This window comes from Malus sylvestris, chromosome 6 (genome assembly GCF_916048215.2).
Source record: "Malus sylvestris chromosome 6, drMalSylv7.2, whole genome shotgun sequence".
Lineage (NCBI taxonomy): Eukaryota > Viridiplantae > Streptophyta > Magnoliopsida > Rosales > Rosaceae > Malus > Malus sylvestris.
The window spans coordinates 1,416,766-1,432,872 of record NC_062265.1 but is presented as its reverse complement, the minus strand read 5'-3'; the positions used below and the strand labels follow the sequence as shown (position 1 = coordinate 1,432,872).

The window sequence follows — 16,107 nt, the reverse complement described above, 5'->3', positions numbered from 1 at the left end:
TGCAAGAAACAACTTTTTTTTTTCATTTTGCCTTACTAGAAGGAAGGGAACTTGATTTTTTCAGAGCAATTTGACCGCGGCAGGCCATGACAGTCAACAATTTTAGTTCCAGTAGTGTCTCCACAAAGAAGAATCTGGTAGAGCAATTTCACATATCTGTATGAGATAATTTGGGCGCAGAGCTGCAGAGCCAGTTATAAATATCCTGATAAGAACTCGCATGGAACAAATTTATCATCAGTGTGATATTATTAAATAATACAATGTTAACTTTTGTTCATATGACATTACATTATGAATCAACAGGACAGTACTCTATTAAATCTCATCTACTTATTTTTGCGTTTTTCAGTTGTAATTATCTTTGTACACTTATTATCTACCAACTAAAAAACCATTGCCATAAAATATCCATATCTGATTTTTCTTGAGAGTTTCAAAGAGCATTTGTGCCGGAAGAAGGCATTCCAAACCCAAAGCAGGCCTTCCCATTTTTTTACTTTATCACATGCAATGTATGCTTTGAGATTAATATATCCATTTGATCTTGCCAGAAACAAATCGACTCGACACTCCTTTTGCTCCATTTCATAGACCCCAAAATCCAAATTTGACGTGAACCTTCCCTTTATAGAATTGACCTGCAACGAATTGTATCACCGACATATTGTCTTAATTATTATGATGTTCTAGCAAACTGCTGCTTTTGTCAATTAACATTCCATAGAGCGGCTACTTAGTACTACGGTCTAGTGGTGGAACAGGTAATATCGTTCGGAGGGGTGAACACGATGTCAGCAAAATGCAAATTTATGAAACCACTTAATACTATGATATAGTGATATTATTCTTCATTTGTAAGCAAGAGGGTCTTAGGTTTGATTCTAGCGAAGACGAATTTGAACCACATTATCTTTCATTTTCACTTGTAAATGAGAGGTCTTAGATTTGATTCTCGTCAAAAGCGAATTCGAACCACATTATTGCTAGCCCATTGTGAAACTAGCTAAGCCCCTCTTCCCCCTTAGTATAGATAATATCGTTTGTTCAAAATTTATTTGACTTAAATAAAAGATTATTTGATAAAGTAATTCATGAGCAATGCTTAAATCAAGTCTTAGTTATTTTTTCAATTAATTAAGTCCAAAATTAGAACTAAATCAATCCTCGATTAAGACTTGGAGAGCCTATAACCCTCCAAGACAAAGAAAGGCCCTCGCTCACACTCACAATCCTCACCACACTTAAATTCTCGAACACTCTACATGCTCAGAAAGCTCTCTGCATTCTTAGCCATACTTGGGAAGAACCATAAAGCATCACTACATGTCCTGGTTCCTCCAACGCCACAAATCAAATCCTTGTAGCATTAGTGGGTTCGAGGTAAAATCACTACGAGAGTCGGATCAACCACCCTACCCCTACACTTTGCGTCATGGAGATTGAATCAGAGGATTAAAACCCTAAACCTTACATTAACATAAATCATTTATTGTGCACGCGTTCTTATTTCATTTGTCATAGGAAATTTCATGTTCCAAGTAGTTAATTTAATTTTTTTTTTTAATATAAGGATATTGTTAGTGGGTTAATATTTAGTTGGTAGGAGGAAGGTGAATAAGTGGGAATCAATTCTGCATCAGAATGCATAGTTATGATTGCTTTCAGCTATTTCAGTAAAGTGCTAGTTGCATTTTAGTGTTTTTTTTGTTTATGTGGAACCATATTCGTCAAATTTTTTTCATTGCAAATAAATATTTTAATAGTTTTAAATTTGTCTAATTATTTTTAAAGGATAATTTATGACTATTGAATTGAAATATAAACAGCTAAAATCCTTAGACCATCTCCAACCCTTGGGCTAAAAGCCAAATTTTTTAGCCCGGAAAATTTAGCTTTTAGCCCAGAAACATCTTTTCTGCTCCAACCCTTCTACCCTAAAATTTTAGCCCGGAATTATTAAAGAATGAAATTAGCCTAAATTTTTTTCTTAAATCAATTTAAAAAAAAAATAAATATGTAGATTATTGTAAATTAATTTTATGAACATTTTAATCTAAAAAAATTTAAATTCCGATAAACATTTCGCATTTAGCCCGGGGGGAAAGCTGGGGGGTATTTGGCCCAGAAATAGCATTTGGCATTTAGCCTAAAATTTTAGCATGGATTGGAGAGTGTTTGGGGGGTAATTTGGGGGGGGGTAATTTGGCTTTTAGCCCAGGGTTGGAGATGGTCTTAAAGAAATAAAGTGAGCCTTAAGAAAATGTTCCAGAAAAATGTGTCCCCCCTATCTTAGCCTCTGTGGTCTAAAAAAATTGTGGTACTCACCATTCATTCTTAACACAATAATAGGTAGTTATTAATTTTTTTGTTGTATTTTTTCCTTCATTCTTAAATTAAAAATCGAACTCCGGGTGATTGACAATTCCTTTAGCATGAAGCCTATGGTATCGTTTGATATGCAGACGGGACGGGACGGGACAAGACGGAACGAATTGGAGAGAGAGCAAAGATGCCCTCAGATGGAAACAAGGAAGAAGAATAAGGAGATTGAGATGTTATAATTTTGTGTTACACGGATGTGGAACGAATCGTTGGCACATCAAACGTGAGACGGAATTCCTTGTCCCACTCCGTTGCGTCCCGCCTCACCACTGGAACGACCCGTGGAACACAAAATTATAACCTCTCCGTCTCCTTCTTCTTCCTCCTTGTTTCCATTTGAGGACATTTTTGCTCCCTCTCCGTTCTGTTCCATCCTGTCCCGTCCTGTCCCGTTCTGTCATGTCCTGTTTGTATACCAAACGATACGTATAAGAACGAAACTCGCATATAACATAGCATGTGTGCCCGGAGGTAGAAGGCACTCCAAGGTTCCATTCCCAAAGCGTACTTCCTATTTTTTTACTTAATCACGTGCTATGCTTTGAGACTAGCAAATACATGGGTTTGATACTCCCTTTGCTCCATTTCGAACGTCCCAAAATTTTAAATTTGATGCCAACTTTCCAGTTATAGAAATCTGCAACGAATGATGTCACCGAGTGATCCAAACTCTGTAATTTTGCACTTAGAAAGGAGATTAATATTGGATGAGGGAAGTTCGATCTATTTGAAGTCCCAATATGTTTCACCGAAAACGTGTCACTCATTGGCTATGCTCCTGCTGCCACCTCTGCATTCCCGCAACTGCTTTTGATAGGAACAAACAAGCCCTGCACATATTCTCTCTCTCTCTCTCTCTCTCTCTCTCTCTCTCTAAAGCTCAACTCGCACTCTCTGCGCCCTGCTGCGTAAGTGTTCTTTTCCTCTTCTGTAGTATTGCCATCGTCTTCTGCTTTTTTTGCGTTTCATTGGTTATCCGAAAATTCTCGGTTAGAGTTTCTTTTCGTTTTTTCTCATAAGAATTTCCTAATGGATGTGCTTTGAATGGTTCCTCGGCATGCTTCTGTGGTATTTTTGGGTTTGAAGGAATTTGGGTTACTGGGTTTTTCACATATTTGTTCCCCAGATGGAATTTTTTGTGGTCTGTTGCTACTTTTCCGGTTAACAGTTTTGGGTATGATTTAACACTCTGTTTTATTTTGTTTTTAATTTTTTGGGTTTTCCTTGTGCATTTCATTTTAGTTAATATAGTCCGAAGTAGTTTGATTCGATTCGATTCGATTCGATTCGATCTGAGGTTGAAGATATTACTGCTCTAAATTACACTAAGACACTAAGGGGAGTGGGAGGGTTTGAACTCGGAATCCAGTGGTTTGAATAGAAAGGCGGCATCCACCACTTGCATTGTTAAAATTTGACACTTTGTTATCAAAGTTTATGGGACGTGTAGTCGATAAATTTTTGAGATCTCTCGCGTCATTAGAACTGAAATTCGGATCTGTATTTCTGCGAACCTTTTCAATTATTTATTTAGTTTTGTTTCTGTTTTTTCTTTTGTTTCGTTTTTCTTATGGATTCATTGATTCTGCAGGATAGTAGGAACTCAAAAATAAGTTACATCATGTCTTGCAAACTGTGACAAACTAATTGATTAGAAAAGGCACTAATACCGGTCGATGTGATGGCATTGCTTTCTGAGTTAATAACTACCTCAATAATCTTGGTGACTCGGCCTTTCTCACTTTTGAAGCTCTTATGCTTGTTTGGCACAAAGACTACTTTTATTGTCATTCATGCATGGATGGATTTGTTGAGCGCAGCAGTCTGCTTCCATGTGAACATATTCTGGAGAATCATGGTATGGACTTTGGCACTTATATCTCTGCCCGGGCGTGTTTTGACTGCCTTACAGAGGGAGAGGCAGGTTGGTTTTATCTGCTTTCTGTGAATTTTACTCTCCTGTTTTGGAAACACATATTTCGAGCATGACATTTACTAAGGAAAGGTAGACTGGCATGTTGACATGTAATTGTACGAAGATTCTCACTTTGTGTGTTTTTCTTTTGGTTCGCTTTGGTATGTTGGCATGTAACTACATTCAGAAACATCCCATCCTCACCCATTCTGTTTTTTGTTTTGGTTCCATTTATGAACGGTTTACTATAAATTTTTGTTTGTTTATTTTGTATGTTGTTTTGTTGCTTGTGTGATGTGAGCATAACTTTCTAATAAATCTCACGCTTGTAAGTTTTTATTCATTTCAGATCACAAACGTTTAGGAGAAAAGGGGACTCCTGTAGTTCATTTTACTTCATGTTTAATTTCCATTGAAAGAGCCATGAACCAATGAGGGAGGACGATGACTACAGGGTTAGGAAACGGTTCTAAAGAAAAGTAAGTAGGAACAAAAATTATAGACGAGTGACACAATGTATAGAAACTACGAGATAAACTCTGAGAGTGCTAACCTTCTTGTACCTCTGATACATCACTTGCTGCATACTACTACCAGTTTGTTTAACTCTGAAAGTTTGCAAAAGGATTGTGTGTATGTGTGCATGCGTATAGTGTGGGGTCATTCTTGTGCCTCTTTTCAGGTTTGAGAAACCTGACTAGAAATGTTACCGTTGTTTTCTCTTGAGTCCTTTTTCTGGATTGACTTTATAGTCATAGTGACACGAATTAGCCGTCTGTTGTTATTATTATTATTTTTTTGGTCGAAGGGATTAACTCTTTTATTACGAGACTCTGTAAGGTACTCCAATTTGAAATCAAGTGTGTCAAAGATAATGGATGGTTATGATTTGTGCTCTAGCTGGAGACTAGGGTGATGGCTTTTGTTCGTTTACTATGTCTGCTCTTGCTTTTGATGATGTTTATTTCCAGTTGTTTGGCTCTTAGTTACTTTGCATCTGTTTACGCTTCATCTGCTAGATGGTTATTTTCCTCATTGTATTATGGTTCCTAAATTTCATCTTCTCTCAGTATGTCTTAAGCTACGAGGAATGTTGTTGTGTTAACAGCTGGAAAAACATTTACACGATATGCAAATTGAGTTGGAGAATCTAGAATGGGATAGAAAAGAACTTCAGGAGCATCTAATTACAGCCATTAAAGAACAAAGAATGATGGAGTTGATATTAGCAGAACTTGAAGAGGAACATGACAAGGCCATTGCCAAAACTGATCTGCTAGTGAGCGAGGTAATGACTTATATCATCCCCTTGCATGCCTTGAGCTAGTGGCAAAAACCGCATTCGACTGTTCTGGCTGCACTTTATGTATGTATTTCTTATCAGATATGACTAAACACTTCTAACTTGTAACTTCTCTAGGATAGTTTGTGGAACAAGAATTTTGCGTGTCCTCTCTGTTTCTGGTGTTTGGTATGCCAATATCTAGCGATCCAAAATAAGGACATGACCTAAGAGTGTTTAGTCTAATGGTCAGGCCCTTGGTTTGTTACCAAGAGGTCTGGGGTTCGACACCTCTCAAGGTACCCACCTAGCAATTGCTAGAGTTTCTTGCCTACCAAATGTTGTGGGGTCAGGCGGGTGGCCTAGTGAGTAGTCGGGTCAAAGACCTGGAGACACTAGATTCAAAAAAAAAAAAAAAAAAAAAAAAAAAAGTTCATGCCAATATGTATGTGTGAGCCTGCACCTTTTTATGAGGAAATAATAACATCATTGTCGATTTGAATATATATTTCTTGTAATGATTAAATTTAACAATTGAAACTAAGAATCCCCTTCTTAAGAGAGTCCATTTTTATGAGAACCAAAAGAGATCTTATTCTTGTGGTTACCCTGCACCATCTAGTTCTTAGATCCCATTTAACAGTTATCAATGACAAAATCAGCAAACGTTGAAAATTGTTTGATCGTTTGATGTTATCACGAGTATCTCAGTTTTGCAATAAACATTGTCTACTATTTTTGTGGTGTTAGATGACTAGGTGGTTTCCGAGCTGTTTGGAAAATTGGGTCGCTTTTCTTTTGATACTAATTTAAGTTCAATGATCAACCACTTACAGACTTTGCTCTTACTTCTGAAAATGAAAACAAGAAACCCTAACTACACTACATTATGTTCAAACGGATAGGTGCGTTGTCTCTCAATTCTTAAACAAGACACAACAAGAGACACGGTCATTAAGTTGCTTGCAATGCAAATTTAGACTGTCTTTCTATACATATATGCATTACTATGTCCCATTTTATACTTCACTGAGTGCTGACCCTGTTATGTTCTTTGGCAGTTACACGATCTGAAAACTGAAAATCTGCGGCTAAAAGAAATTCAGGGCAAAGGATGGAACGATAAAGGTCGAGAACAAACGGGCAATGCCCAGAGTACAGCAATTGGGATCCCATCATGGAAATCCCGTTATGATGGAAGTGAATTCATCCGTCAAGACCTTCTGATGCACAAAGATACATGGGGGGACGAAAGCAAAACTAAAATGGAGTTGCTCAAAACCTTAAGAAATGAACCAGTATCCAGTGGACCTATACATCCTGTTATGCCTGAAATCAGCCTCAGAAATTTAGATATGAGTGAACTTTTTTACCAGCGAAGGGGTATTGCAGTCAAACAGAGTCTTTTCAGTGCAGTGTTATCATTTGTGGTTGGGATTATCGTTTGGCAAGCTGAAGACCCTTGCATGCCCCTTGTCGTGGCTCTCTTCTTCGTGGTTGGTATGTCGCTCAAGAGCGTGGTTCAGTTTTTCTCGACCATAAGGAATAGACCTGCTACCGACGCTGTTGCTCTCTTAAGCTTCAACTGGTTCATACTTGGAACACTTACCTACCCGGCATTACCGAAGGCTGCGCATATGGTGGCTCCATTGGCATTAAATTTTGTCGACCGAGCGTTGAGCTGGCTTGGTTTCTCTTTTTTCCTAGCTTAAGTCTGTCTCTCCTTTTCATACACTGGCATGTACTATATAGCCCTTGGAATTCGACGGTGGTCTTTTGTATATAATCGTTTTGAGAGCTTGTAGGTTGAAAGGTTGCTCTACAGTATATGATTTTATCTTGCGCATGCATTGTTTTGTTAAGTTCCCTCGAATGAGCACCGGAGAAATGGGTCAATTTTGGCGTACTCCTCGTGTTCGTTTAGCTCTCAACATCCAACTGAGTGCCGGAATTGTCCTCCTCCCCACAAGCATCCTTCACTCTCGAACGCCACTTGGGGTTAATTCGACACAGGATTCCCAAACCCTACGTCCACAAATTCGATAATCAGTGATGTTGGCAACTCGATTGTGTTTTGAGCTTCAAAGGACATTCGAGTCGCCAAAATCAGTGGTGACGATGATCAAAGCACATTCGAGTTGCCAAAATCAATGGTGACGATGATTTTGCCCTATAGGGAAGCAATGTGGTGACATCCAATGACTATGGTCTATTCGTTGTGCATTACCGCCCATACAGAAATGTGGAGTTATTTCTAACCGCACAATATGACCGGTCAGATTTTGGACGAATATGTACGTGGTCAATGTTCCAAAAATTTCCAGCTAGCGCCACTTAGGCGGTTGGTTACCGTCCTGATTAGTCCTTAGGCATTTGAAAATTAAGAAAGTGCTTCTAGACTACTTAGGTGTCCGTCTAGCCCGCCTAAGCCCCTGCCTAGGCCACGTATGACCCCTTAGGCACTTGGTCCCAAACTGAATGACCATTTCTGTGATTATATCTACGTGAGAATTGCAAACTAAGTTGAGCCAAGTGGTAACTGATTTTTAGTTTCATTTGGCATACATAAATTTTTTTTTTTGAAGTTCTTTCGTAGATAAGGCATGGAAAAGAACATAACATTGATTTTAACCCCATTCATAGCACAACCTTTTGAATAGAAGCTCAATTTACTTGTGGTGCAAGTTTACATTCAAATGCACTTCCTTCTCCGGGTACACAAACTGAATGAGTAAAGTCTAAGATCATGACGAACATTACAATTCAACTTTTCTGTTGGTATTGTCAACAGTGGCACGCTTGATATAACAAATCCTTCATTTAAAAGAGTTTCATGCCTATTTAAAGTGTTACAAGACATTTTAACATCCATTTAAAAGAGTTTCATGCCTACTTTAAAGTGAAATTTTAAATTGATACAGTTATAAATACTCGCATAAAAAATAGTGTCATTAACACATGAGCAATTGACGCTAGCTAAATCTGAATCTGGATAAGAACGCGGGGACATGATGAGTAACGCAATTGAAGGAGTGATGCACACGTATAGGTGATTGGATAAAGAACTGACGCAATTTTTTGTTTCTGGTTTGGTGATGGAGTTTGTATTCATCTCTAGCTAGTGACATCTGTCTGGCTACGACTCTCAGTTATTAGTTACCTAAATCGATGTCCTAAAAGGAGGAGATGGTATTTGACTTTCCAACTCCCCGTCCTAGGCCCCGTTTGGGATTGAGGTGATTTTAAAAAAAGCTACTGTGAAAAAAAGCTGAGGGTCATTTTTGTGTTTGGTAAACTGAAAAAAAATGGCTTATTTTGGAAGCTGCTGTGAGAATAAGCTGAAAATCAAAGGAAAAGCTGAAGCTGCTATTTGCTGCTTTGAAAAAAAGCCAGTTTTTTCAAAGCACACGGAGCTACAGTGCTCCTTTAATGAAAAGACACACTATCATCCTGCTTTTTTTTCCAAAAGCACTTTCACAAAAAAATTTACCAAACACTCTACTGGCTTTATTTCACAGCCGCTTATTCTCACAGCACAGCCGCTTATTCTCACAGCAGCTTTTTTTCAAAGCACAGCAATACCAAACCAGCCCTTAATCTGTGCAATTAAATCTGGAAGTGGACTTGTCAACTTGTCAATTTATGCCAATTTCCTTCACTCGAACTATACATTGGCACTAGTTAGTTATTCCTTGGTTTAATTGGCAATGGCAAAGTGCCTTTTCATCTTGCAAGGACAAGGTGGACAAGTTTTTTCAAAGTTTTCAAATTACATGTAAATGGTTAGTCATAATAATTCAATTTGAATTTAATATTGACGGTATTTGAATTTAAGATCTCGTAATTATAAATAAAAAGAAATTACTAAATTTTGTTTTAATTGACATTTTTTTGTAAGCAGCTCTCCTATGATCTTCATTTTGAGGACATCTGTTGAGAGTTGTCCCACATCTGTGAGAGACAATGTTTGCTATATGCTTATATGATCTTGAGCTATTCCTCATATTGCCAATTGGTTTTATAGTGGAATCTCAATTTCATCATGATATCAGAGTGAGTTGTCCTCGTGTGAAGCCAAACGGCCACACGCACTCCACGTCATCCAATTGTTGTCCACGTGTAAGCTTGAAAATCCGTCACACGTGCGGGGCGTGTTGAGAGTTGTCCCACATATGTGAGGGACAAGGTTTGCTATGTGCTTATATGATCTTGGGCTACTCCTCATATTGCCAATTGATTTTATGGTGGAACCTCAATTTCATCAGAATATCGTGCTTGCACTTAAAAATAAAGCAAAACCAACTTAAAACTCATGAACTAATAGAAAACTCATTTTCTTGTTTTGCTTTATTAAATTGTCAAATATGTTAAACCTTTTGATCTATAATCTTATGACTAGTATGTATTTAATTCTCACAAGACCTCAAAATAAAAACCTTAAAAGAGCTGGATTGTTTGTGCAAGTTTTGCAAATTAGGATTTTTAATGTGGCCTGCACTCTTGTTGTAAGATTTCTCCACAGCAAATGGTTTGTGGGGCAACCGATATAATTAGCAACAGGGACGGTTGACCAACTTATTTCCCTTCAGGAATTCTACTGTAAGTTGAAAAAGTGAGTGTCATATCAATACATTGAATGCATATAGGAATCATATTCTTACAGTGAATTGGAGAATTTGAGTGTAATATCAATTTGTTGAATTCATGAGTTCGATATATTATACTCATGTGATGTTAATATATGAATTCATACTAGTGTAGCAATAATGTTATAGATCAATCTCAGGTTGAAACAATACTTAGTAAGTAAAGAAGTTATATTCTTTAGACCTTTTTATACACACGCTTGATTATAAAATTGCCAATTGGATACTGACAACAATAGTTAGTGACTATTGCGAGACTTAAAAAGTCCTTGTTTGAAACAAATGTATAGAAATTAGCATGCATTGGGTCATTTTCCCCACCCAATCCATAATTTCATGTTTAGAACTTGATTTCGCAACGCACAATTTATTCAATTTCATTCCTCCACTAATTGACGGTGACACGTTTACATCAATCAAATTCAAGAGTGAGCGACTATCATTAATTCCTTAAAAACCACTTCATCAAGATAACATGTTTGTTCGTTTAATCTTAAATTACTTCTACTAACATGACTAAGACATTATAAATTGCAAATATATTCAATGATCTTTCGGGAAAGTAACTTTTCCTTAACATCTATGCATGTTTTGGAATTACCACTTGGGATTAAGAATCATCGAGTGATTCATTTCGTTGAGGCATGATCGTCCTGATTCGTCTTCTACTTCTAGCTAAACTTCCTCTATTTATTGTATATTGAAACCACTTACTGTTCTCTTCCGGAATCTCTTTCCAAATTCTAAATTCTAAATTCCGGTTAGTTGTTCTACATCAATTGGCATAAAAGCCAAAACCTCAATCGGCGGCACCCTAATTTGTTTCGATCATCCATCTCCTAAATTCTAGTTTTCGGCTACTACTAAACATGCATTGAAAAAGAAAAGTGACAAGAACCATGAATACCAATAATTTCGTGCAACCTTAGCTGCCTCAATTGATGGGCAAACGAGCTCAGATAGTTCAATATGACGAATCAACGATGTTGTTCTTGTTCTACAAAGTATCACCGTTATCATGCTACATATCCTATCCTAGCTTCGTGCGACCTACGTACTTGCATTGTAAAACTTTGAAGCGACCTTTGCAACACCATCAGACAATTATGGTAAGGAAATGATTGGAATCCTATATTTTCCCCATGATGTTCATGTCTTGGATCCGTTTGACAATGGCTAGGCAATGATGTCCTAGACCCCTCCTTTAACTCAAATGGAGTTGAGCTCTTTTTTTTTTTTTTTTTGAACATAGACGATATAATTTCATTACCATAACCAAACACTTACAAGGATGTCATATGGGGTTGAGTTCTTATTTTCAAAGGAGAATGAGGCTGAATAATATTTTGGGAATTTATTAATTTAGTTTCCTATTTTATTTGTAATTTGGTTGTTCGCAGCAAGTAGGTTATTATAAATATGTGCTATGTAATTCGTTATTGATACAGTAGATTGATGAATGAAATTGTCTTCTGTTGTGTTCTTTGACTTCTAAACCATCAACTCCCACTCTTCTTAAGGTTAATTTCACTTCGATTTATCTATTTTTTTCCTACTACTAGTTCTTAAATTCCAATGCTTCTTGCATCTAAAAACCTAACTCGTACTATCTTCTAGAATCTTGTTCTAAACTATGGTTACTTGTTTTTTTTTTTTTTAATGAAAATCAATAATATAAATGTTGAATAAGGACTATATCCAAATGGAAGAAAACTTAGTCAATGTCACAGAAGATTAGGCGAGCTAGACCACATACCAGCATCTGGACTATGGTTACCAAAGCAACCTATCCTTTCCCCGAGCTTTAGAGAAATTGGAAGCTGCCGATTTCTCTACAGAACCCCCTAGAAATGAACAAAGTAGCTAACAAAAGCAGGACAATTAGAAGCATATCTCCAAACCTCATGGATAAAAATAGATTGCATAATGTGTAATCCCATCACACATCATGATTCTGATAGAATAGACAAGAAACATAGATAGCTAACTATCATATCCATAAGTGATCTTGAGATTAATTTCTATTTGGACAATACTACTAACAAACATTCCTATCCACTTGTCCAACCATGAAAGATGTACACAAGCCAAACTATACCACCGATTAAGGAAGGTGTAGCCAATGTGACTAGAGAAGTTATGAGCACATGCTTCTAAACCTAACAGATAAAGATGTAACGCATAAATAAACTCATGATTCATCCTGTTGTGAAAGTCCTATTCACATGTCAGATGTTGAACTAGGTTCACAAACCATATCATGTGTTGATGCACAAAACCGGAGGGGTCTTGGAACAATGTAAATCCGACCATGAATCTGCAAGAAAGTAAAGAACACAAGATGTATCGTAATTCACCCCAATGTTTGGGCTACGTCCACACTGATGTTGATACTGTTTCACTCTGAATGGTGAATATACAAGAAGGCTAGAGGCAATGTGCTCTATAGCCTATTTTATGTGTGCTCTCTTCCCAAGACCTAGAACTTGGCCTCAATCTTGGCCTCCCCTAATGAGGAGAGTGAGGAGTCCTTTTATAGAATAAGGGCTCCTCACTTATTACATATTTGCTCCTTCATTTATTACATAATTACATTTGAGTCCCCCGAGTATTTATACGAGGTCTAAATACGAAGGCCCTAAGCTTCAGTGCATGGTATACAAATACCACCTCCGAACAACCGCCACTTCGGCCCATACATGGATTCAATTTGAAGTCTCCAGCCAACAGACTCTATTGACTAAAGACTTGGGGGACTACACTATGTATCATATATTGGGCTTCCGCAACTGGGCCTTATGAAAAATACTTGGGGGACTTAGCCCATTATTTATGTACTAAGGAGCGAACCCTTATTCTATAAAAGGGACTCCCTCACTTTCATTAGAGAGCACCCATTATTCATGTATTGAGGAGCGAACCCTTATTCTATAAAAAGAACTCCCTCACCATCATTAGAAAGCATCGCCGCCTGCTGAGCTACCGTCTCGCCGCAAGCATCACTCCTAACCCATCACTTATGTATCGAGGAGCGAGCCTTTGTTCTATAAAAAGGACTCTCTCACCATCATTAGATAGCATCATCGCCTGCTAAGCAACCGCCTCACCACGAGCATCAACTCTAACCCATCATTTATGTATTAAGGAGCGAGCCCTTATTCTATAAAAGGGACTCCATCACCTTCAATGTCACAAGCCGAGCCAACTAAGGCAACATAAGTCGCAAGCCGAACAGCCTCGCAACATGTGCTACTTCTAGTTGAGCATCATTTCACATTGAGCATCGTCTCATATCGAGTATTCAGTTCTAGACGACATCTAGTTACTTCGGCCCACACATGGATTGAATTTCAAATCTCCAGCCAAAAGTCTCTCTTGACTGAAGACTTGGAGGATTACTGTTGGTACCATACTTAAGGCCTCCGTATTTAGACCTCGTATAAATACTCGGGGGACTCAAATGTAATTAGGTAATAAATGAAGGGGCAAATATGTAATAAGTGAGGAGCATTTATTCTATAAAATGACTCATCACTCTCCTCATTAAGGGAGGCCAAGATTGAGGCCAAGTTCTAGGTCATGGGAAGAGAGCACACAGAAAATAGGCTAGAGAGCACACTACCTCTAGCCTTTTTGTATATTCACCATTCATAGTGAAACAATATCAACATCAGTGTGGATGTAGCCCAAACATTGGGGTGAACCACGATACATCTTGTGTTCTTTACTTTCTTGCAGATTCACGGTCGGATTTACGTTGTTCCAAGACCCCTCCGGTTTTGTGCATCAACATCATGCAACCAGTCAAGAAAGAAATAAAGTAGCCAATAGAAGCCTGACAATTAGAAGCACACCTCTAAGTGGACTGCATAATATATAATTTGCTCACACATCTTGAATATAACAAAAAAGACAAGAAACATAGATAAGTGACTATCATAACCATCAATGATTTTGAGATTCATCTGCATTTGGACAATTTTATTCACAAACGTTACTACCTATATGGCCGATGATGAAAGATGTGCACAAGCCAAAGTACAACACCAATTAAGGAAGGTGCACGAGGAGCCAATACGCATTGGAAAGTTTTGAACACATCTCTAAACCTAATAGATAAAGCTGCAATGCATAAATAAACTCGTGATTCATTGTGTTTTAAAAGTCTTATTCATGTGTCAGATGTTAAACGAGATTCACAAACTATATTATGCAACCAGTCAAGATATGAACCAAAGTACCCAATAGAAGCATGACAATTAGAAGCCACCTCTAAACCTCACAGACAAGAGGGGACTGCACTATGCATAATCCTCTCACACAAACTGATTATGACGAAAAGAACAAGAAACATAGATACGTAACTGTCATAACCATTAGTGATCTTGAGATTCATCCCTATTAGGACATTACCATTCACAAACGTTACTATCCACTTGTCCGATGATGAAAGATGTGCACAAGCCAAACTATACCACCAATTAAGAAAGTTGCCTGATTAGCCAATGGGCGTTGGGAAGTTACGAACACATCTCTAAACCTAATAGATAAAGTTGCAATGATAAATAAACTCGTGACTCATCTCGTTTTGAATGTCTTATTCACGTGTTAGATTTTGAACGAGGTTAACAAGCTATATTATGCAACCAGTTGAGATATGAACTAAAGTAGCCAACAGAAGCATGACAATTAGAAGCACAACTTCAAACCTCACGGATAAAAACGGACTGCATAATGTATAATCTCGTCACACATCATGGTTTTGACAAAAAAGAGAAGAAACATAGATATGTAACTGTCATAACCATCAATGATCTTGAGATTCATTTCTATTTGGACAATAATATCAACTATCCACTTGTCCGAAAATGAACGATATGCACTAGTCAAACTACACCACCAATTAAGGAAGGTGCTCGAGTAGCCAATGGGCATTTGGAAATTATGAACACACCTTTAAACCTAATAGATAAAGTTGCAGTACATAAATAAACTCGTGATTCATCCCATTTTGAAAGTCTTATTCATGTGTCAGATGTTGAACGAGGTTCACAAACCATATTATGCAACTAGTCGAGATATGAACTAAAGTAGCCAAAAGCAGATTGCATAATGCATAATCCCATCACGCATACTAATTATGACAGAAATGACAAGAAATATAGATACGTAACTATCATAACCATCAATGTATTGATTTTTTTGTCCATCGTGATAAATTTTATAAATTCGAAGTTTCAATTCAATTATTTACGATTAAGAAGTTAATTGAATATTTTCAATTTATTCATATATATACGTATCTTCCCTTTTTTGAAGTTTAATTGAAAGAGTCTTACACATTCTATTTCTACAGTATCCAAAAGTAACCTAAAAATTATTAGAAAGGAAGTACAGAGTGAAAGTAGTATCCAAAAGTAACCTAAAAACTATTAGAAAGGAAGTACAAAGTCAAATACAACCAGGGTGTTGTTGTCGAGAGTTGTCATATATCGGTGAGGGATAAAGTTTGTTATATGCTTATATGGTTTTGGGCTACTCCTTATATTATCAATTGGTTTTATGGTAGAACCTCAATTTCATCAGTTGTTTGAGAGACTATATTTTTTTGGTGCAATTTTGCTCATCACTCTCAAATGATGGTAATGCTCACCAATTTACTTATTTTTATTGTGAGTTTAAATTTTGAGATTTGATCTATTATATAGATCTCAAAATTTAAATTCAACAAGTAATAAATTAGATAATGAACATCACCATTACTTGAAAACGGTGAGCCAAAATATTCTTATTTTTTATACTATGATTTATATATCACGTGATCTGACGGAATTGATGTCTGGATTCCTACTTAAAAACACAAATCTGAATTTACCACA

General features: G+C 37.2%; 1 protein-coding gene across 2 annotated transcripts; it reads left to right on the top strand.

Moving 5' to 3' along the window:
* Positions 1 to 2,947: 2,947 nt before the first annotated feature.
* Positions 2,948 to 7,409, top strand: LOC126627534 (uncharacterized). 2 transcript variants are annotated; one of them, XM_050297124.1, is made up of 4 exons: positions 2,948 to 3,293; positions 3,982 to 4,309; positions 5,409 to 5,588; positions 6,644 to 7,409. In XM_050297124.1, the coding sequence occupies exons 2-4, from the start codon at positions 4,067 to 4,069 to the stop codon at positions 7,292 to 7,294; spliced, it is 1,074 nt and encodes a 357-aa protein (XP_050153081.1). In that variant the 5' UTR covers positions 2,948 to 3,293; positions 3,982 to 4,066; the 3' UTR covers positions 7,295 to 7,409. The 2 variants fall into 2 exon arrangements, with proteins under 2 accessions (XP_050153081.1, XP_050153080.1); XM_050297123.1 differs by having other exon boundaries at positions 2,950 to 3,293; positions 3,977 to 4,309.
* The last annotated feature ends 8,698 nt before the right edge of the window (positions 7,410 to 16,107 follow it).

Coding starts and splice junctions, on each gene's coding strand:
- LOC126627534 (XM_050297124.1), top strand. CDS start 4,067: ATGGCATTGCTTTCTGAGTTAATAACTACCTCAATAATCTTGGTGACT. Junction 4,310..5,408: donor CCTTACAGAGGGAGAGGCAG/GTTGGTTTTATC, acceptor TTGTGTTAACAG/CTGGAAAAACATTTACACGA. Junction 5,589..6,643: donor CTGATCTGCTAGTGAGCGAG/GTAATGACTTAT, acceptor GTTCTTTGGCAG/TTACACGATCTGAAAACTGA.